At 68.2% G+C, this 5,796-nt stretch overlaps 2 protein-coding genes across 2 annotated transcripts; one reads left to right on the top strand and one right to left on the bottom strand.

Annotated features, from left to right (window-relative positions):
- Nucleotides 1-125: 125 nt before the first annotated feature.
- On the top strand, nucleotides 126-293 carry MNEG_9327 (hypothetical protein; the record flags this gene model as incomplete). Its single annotated transcript, XM_014042204.1, has 1 exon — nucleotides 126-293. A coding segment is annotated over one exon (168 nt), but the record flags the coding sequence as incomplete, so codon positions are not given.
- Nucleotides 294-2,884: 2,591 nt separating this feature from the next.
- MNEG_9326 (Ammonium transporter 1 member 3) lies at nucleotides 2,885-5,751 on the bottom strand (the record flags this gene model as incomplete). Its single annotated transcript, XM_014042203.1, has 7 exons — nucleotides 2,885-3,030; nucleotides 3,239-3,790; nucleotides 3,965-4,102; nucleotides 4,290-4,552; nucleotides 4,807-4,881; nucleotides 5,173-5,380; nucleotides 5,628-5,751. 7 exons carry the CDS (start codon nucleotides 5,749-5,751, stop codon nucleotides 2,885-2,887), a joined length of 1,506 nt encoding a protein of 501 aa, XP_013897657.1.
- Nucleotides 5,752-5,796: the final 45 nt, after the last annotated feature.

Here is a 5,796-nt window from a genome sequence, read left to right as displayed (position 1 = left end):
CTCCCAACCCCCCGCCTGCCGCGCCGCCCGCCCGGCGTCCACCCGCCCGCCGCACCCTGCCGATACCACCCCCCGCCGCCAACCTCGGGAAACCCGATGATCCGGCGACCCGGCCGCCCCCGCAGGGCTCTTTCTCGGTGGACATGACGTTCCGCGGCGACAAGCGCCCCATCACAACAGCGTGGCCGGCCGACGTCGTGGCAGACGTCCTCACGCGCCTGGACAACGCGGGCCTGACCTCGCCGCCGCCCGCGCCCGCCGCGGCGCCCGCGAGGACGGTGGCGGCCGCCTGATCGGCCGCCGGCGCCGTCGGCGCCGCAGGCGCAGGCCGCGGCGCCCATTTTTGAGGGGCGGGCGGCGGCCGCGGCCGATGGATGGGGTTTGGCGATCGGAATGGCCTTGCGATCGACGCAGGCCTGCGCGCAGCTGTGGGCCCCCCTGAAGCAGCCCTGCGGATTCCGACGCCGCAGCAGGAGGGCCGGGCGGGCATCGCGGCGGGGGCGGCCGGCCGCGCGCCGTCGCGCCGGCCGCGAGGGGCGCCCGTGGCTGGATCTAAGAGAACACGCTTGTGCCTTCGAACCGCGCTGCCAGCCCTTGTCTTCCTCAGCAGGCGCCTCTGTACATGCGCCGCGGCCGGCTGCCAGGCGTGCGGGGAAAGCAATCCCTGCCATGCTACTACCACAAACCCTCGCATGTCGTATGCGCCACCGCGGCGGGCGGCTCGGCCACCCCGCCGACCCCAGCATCCTTTTCTGGGCGCCGAGCGCCGGCCGCCTTTCGAGCCCGCAGGCGGGGCGGCAGCGCCATTTTGGCCCCCCCAGCGCAGCAGCAGCGTGCTTCGCTTTGCATTGCATGCACAGCACGTCGGCCGGCACGCGCCCGTTGGCAGTCGCGCGGCCGGCCGGCCGCACACATTTTGAAGAGCGCGCTCACACAGCACCAAAGGACTTGTCGGACCCGATCCCATTTTTTGAAGAACATCTGTCGCAGGTTGAAACGAACGCGGCTTGCGGGAGCCGGGCCCGTGGGTGCCCGCCACTTGCTGCCGCGCTTTGCATGGTTGAAACGGCTGAACCCCAACTTGCTTTGGCAGTAAACGAATTACGTCGAAGGCCCCCAAAGGGCCGTTCACATGGGCCCGCGGTGGCTGAGAATGCGAAAGGGGGTGTTAGGAGCGCGCGTCTGGATTTGCAGCAAGGCTCGTGTTGTTAGAAGTGGGGCGCGGCGAGATCGCACGCGTGGTGGAGCAGTTTCTTGCTAGGGACGGGACAGTCACGGCCGTCCAGACGGGCCTGCCTGGGGAGCCAGGGGGACCAAACCGTTGGCAGACCTCCATCACGTCCTGCTGGCTGACGGGGGACGCGGCCAGCGACTCAGACAGACAAATCGCGTGTCCATTCTGCTGCCTCCTGCTACATTCGCACTCACATGTGCGCGCGTGCATGTGTGTGTGTGTGTGTGTGTGTGTGTGTGTGTGCGCGCGCGCGCGCGCACGTGCGCATGTGTGCATGTGTGCAAGCGCGGCCCCACGCATTTCAGTACAGCTGTGTGCAACGCATCAGTGAGTCAGTCACACCCATCTTACTGTCCCCGTCAGCCAATCGTGGCCAATGGCGGAAGCCGTGTCTGTTGTACGCTTCGAAGCCTGTTCAGAATTTGATCGACTGATGCTCAGACGTTCCGCGCCTGGTCGCATCCCGCCTTCCATGTCGCCTCAAAGCGTTGGGCTGCTGCTGCAACCCATACAGCAGTGTGCTGTAGCACAACAGCTGCCATTGTTCCTGCCACCAATCACCATGCCATTGCGCTGCTGCCTGCCCTCCAACAACCATGATTCGCAGCCTGGATGCCGAATTCTGTCGATTCTCCTTGTGCAAACGTTAGTCCTTACAAGCAGTGTTGTGTGTCTCTCAACCCCCAAATCGCAGTTTTGGATGCACAGGCCATAGCCGCAGGGGCCAGGCGGGGCGACACCGCCGTCGCGTGTGGCGAAAAGTTAAGGCGGCGCGGCGCAAAGTCAGCGGTAGAGATAAGGCGCGCCTGCGAGTGCGCGGCTGCAACGCATCGATTCGCGCCGCGCGAAAAGTTGCGCCTGATTCAGATGGCGTCGGCGCGCTTGGTGCGTGGCAATCACAGTCCAGCACGGCGCACGTGGACGTGCGTGCGAGGTGCTCATGCACGCATGAAGCAAGAAAGGGTTTCAGCTGATGGCAGCCGGCGGCCGCCCTACGAGCCAAGTCAACAGCAGAGAGACGCGGGCGAGGGGCGGGGCTGCCAGGGGGCGCGGCGGCGGGCGCGTGCACAGCCGCCGCAGACGGGTAGACGGCCGCGCCACGGGGCGCGCCTAGCACCGCGACCGGCCAGCCAGGCCGCACAGCTACCGGGCCCCGCACAGCTGGGCGCCCCTTACCCCGTCGCGGAACCGAGAGGCAGAGGCAGCAACAGAGACAGTCAATGGTGGGTGAGCGGCGGCGGCGCGGCTGCGTGCAGAGGCCGGGGCACTTGCGGACGGTCAAGCGGCCGCAGCCCTCCTCAACGCGCGCCAGGCGCCGTGCGGCTGTTGTAGTGCGTGGCTGAGTCAGCGATTCCAGCAATTCCAAACTTCAGTCCGGGGCCAGCCGGCCGCGGCCCAGCACGCATGGCGTGTGCGCCCCGGCGCAGGCCCTGGTACTTGACTACCGATTCCCCCGCCGCCCGCGCCCACGCCACGGGCGCAGCCCCGGCGTGGGTCCTAGCCTGCTGCCTCTCGGCCCGCTAGCCCCGCGCCCGCACCCCCGCGGCGGCGGTTCCCTCGGTTGGTTGGTCTGCCGCCGTGGCGGCGTCGGTCGGTTGGTTGCCTGGAAGTCGCAGGGTCGGTTTCGGTGGAGATCTGGAGATCCGAGATCTAGATCCCGGGCTTGACGCCCTTGCCGAGGCCGTGGTCGTGGTTGTAGGCGCTGCCGCCGTGCTTGGACACGTCGAGACCGGCCTGCTCCTCCTCGGGGCTGATCCTGATCTTGTTGAAGATCTTGAGGACGAAGAACAGGAGGCCTGGGGGTTTGGGATGTTGGTGGGGTGAGAGTGAGGGTGAGGGTGAGAAGGCCCAGGGCCCAGAGGGGGGCGGGCGCTACGCCGCCAGACGGCGCGACCAAGGCTCAAAGTCACCCAATCGGGACCTTGAAAACAGCCGATGACTTGAGCACCCCCCTGTTTCGGCATCAAGTTCAGCCAAGAAACTTCATGGCTCCTCGCCACTCACCCGACCAGAAGCAGGTCCAGGCGCCGACCACCAAGATGCCAACCACCTGGCAGCCCAACAGGTTGCCGCCGCCGCCGGGGTAGAACGCGCCGTACTTGCCGTTCAGGTAGGCCTGGGCCACGTAGTGGGGCGCAGCCAGGAACCCGGTGACCAGCACGCCCCACGCGCCGCACACGCCGTGCATCGGCGACGCGCTGAGCGGGTCGTCGATGCGCAGCTTGAGCCACAGCCAGCAGGTCGCGTCGAAGATGAGCGCGCCGACGCCGCCGGCGATGAGGGCCGCCCACGGCTCCAGCACGGCGCAGCCGGCGGTGATCGACACAAAGCCGACGAGCGCGCCGTTGCAGACCGAGATGAGATCCCACGAGCCGGTGCGGACGAGGCCGGAGAGCAGCGCCACGACGGCGGCGGCGGAGCCGGAGAGGGTGGTGGTGACGGCGGCGCGGCCAGAGGTGAGGTACAGGTTCTCGGAGGAGGCAGCGGTGGTGGCCACAATGTTGAGGGTGGACCCGGGGTTGAAGCCGTACCAGCCGAACCAGAGCAGGACCGTGCCTGGGATTGGACGCGGAAGGTGGAGGGGCGGGGCGTCAACACTTGGGACTGGCCGTGCTCGCCACCCAGGGGGAGCGGGATTCCCGGCTGCTGCGTGCGCAGCGGCGGAGGGCGCCCGGGGAATTGGGGGGTTGCGGAGGGGTCGGCGTTTCGAGGGGGGACTTAGTGGCTCACCGAGCACGACGAGGGTGGCAGAGTGGCCGGGCATGTCGACGGGCTGGCCGTTGGAGTCGAAGCGGCCGAGGCGGGGGCCGACCAGGATGCAACCCATGAGGCCGGTCAGGCCGCCCACCATGTGCACGACGGCAGAGCCTGGGTCGGGGGAGGGGGGCGGGATTGATGTGTTTTCAGGGGGAGGGGGCGCAGCGCGGCGCCACCAGGCCGTGAATGCAAGGGGCGCGCCGTGGAGCGCCCGCGAAACCTCCTACTGGCCGCTCTCGCCGGGGAGCCGTGGAGGATTAGCAAGCGAGCGGCTTGGGACCAGCCGGCCGCCGCTCACCGGCAAAGTCGATCATGCCGGAGCCGGCGAGGGGGGCGGTCGTGTTGAACGCCGAGAGCCAGCCCCTGGGCGCCCACACCCAGTGGACCACCACAGGGTACACCCAGGCGCTGATGAGGATAGTGTAGGCAAAGTACGCGTTAAAGTTGAAGCGCTCGGCGACGGCGCCGGCGGGGATGGTGGCGGCAGTGGCGGCGAACGCCCACTGGAAGAACCACTCGGACCAGCGGCCCTTGCCGCCGGAGGGGTTGCCGTTGGAGTACCTGCGGTGTAGATGTGCATGTGGTTGCTATGTCAGGGACATGGGCGGGCTGGGGCTCGTCGTTGCTGTGGTTCGCGGCCGTTGATGGCTGAGGCGAACGGGGCTCAACGCGCCCGCAGGGAACCGCGAGGCGCGCGCGCGGTTGCGGGCAGCTGCGGAGCGGGCAGTTCAAGGGGATGCCGCTGGGCGTGGCGGTCGGGAGGGAGGGGGGACCGAGGGGCCCCCCAAGCGGAGGGGCAGCGACCAGGTGCGCACCAGTCGACGAGGGCGAAGGTCCAGTCGCCGATGAAGGGGTTGCCGCGGCCGACGTCACCGTAGGCAAACGCCCAACTGAGGAGAGGGCGGAGGCAAGGGGAAGCAAGGGAAAACTCGTGTGAGCGTGTGTGCGTGCTCTTATGTGCATGTGTGGTGAGGCAGGCGTAGAGACCCGCTCTGCAGAAACGCTCCCCCACCACACACAAACATGACTCGCAGGAACCATCGAATGACATCCCCTTGGGTTGTAGCGCCCCACCGAGCCGGCAGCCCCAACCGCAGCGCCTGTCGCAAAATGCCATGGGAGCGGCTGTGTCAGCGGCAACAACCCACACCCCCCCCCCCCGCGCGGGCGGCGCGACCCACCCGCAGATGTACCAGCAGATGCCGCTGACCGCCGCGTCCAGCACCGTCTGCAGCAGGATGTTCATTGTGTTCTTGCTGCGGATGGCGCCGGCGCAGAGCATGGCGAAGCCGGCGTGCATGATGAAGACGAGGGCGCCGGCAAAGGTGAGGAAGAAGGTGTTGACGCCCTCGTTCACGGCGGCCAGGTTGGTCGCGAGGCTGACAGAGCCTGCAGTGGAGGGGGGAGGGCGGCCGAAGGTGTGTTGCGGGATGAGGGGGCCGATGCCGCAGGCGTTGGGGAAGGCGGCGGGGGTCAAGGGGAGACGAAAGAGCGGATGGCGTGGAACCAGGAGGGGAGGGCCCGCAAGTGTGCGGGTGCAGCAAGACCGGGAGGAAAGCTGTGCTGAGGGGTGATGGGGGGAGGGGGGTACGTGAGGAGATCGGCACCGCGTGCGCGACCGGGGAACGCCGCGCACCATCTGCGGTGCCGGCGACGGCGAGGCGCTCGCAGAACGACGCCGCGGTGGTCGCGTTCTTGAAGAGGGCCGTCAGGGCGGCCAGCTCCCCGTCAGAGCAGAAGGTCGGGACTGATGTTGCCATTTCTGGAAGAAACGAAAGGGAGGCGGGATAGGTAGGGTGAGGGGG

Source organism: Monoraphidium neglectum (genome assembly GCF_000611645.1).
Source record: "Monoraphidium neglectum strain SAG 48.87 unplaced genomic scaffold scaffold01897, whole genome shotgun sequence".
Taxonomy (NCBI): domain Eukaryota; kingdom Viridiplantae; phylum Chlorophyta; class Chlorophyceae; order Sphaeropleales; family Selenastraceae; genus Monoraphidium; species Monoraphidium neglectum.
This window is presented reverse-complemented; position numbering and strand designations above follow the sequence as displayed.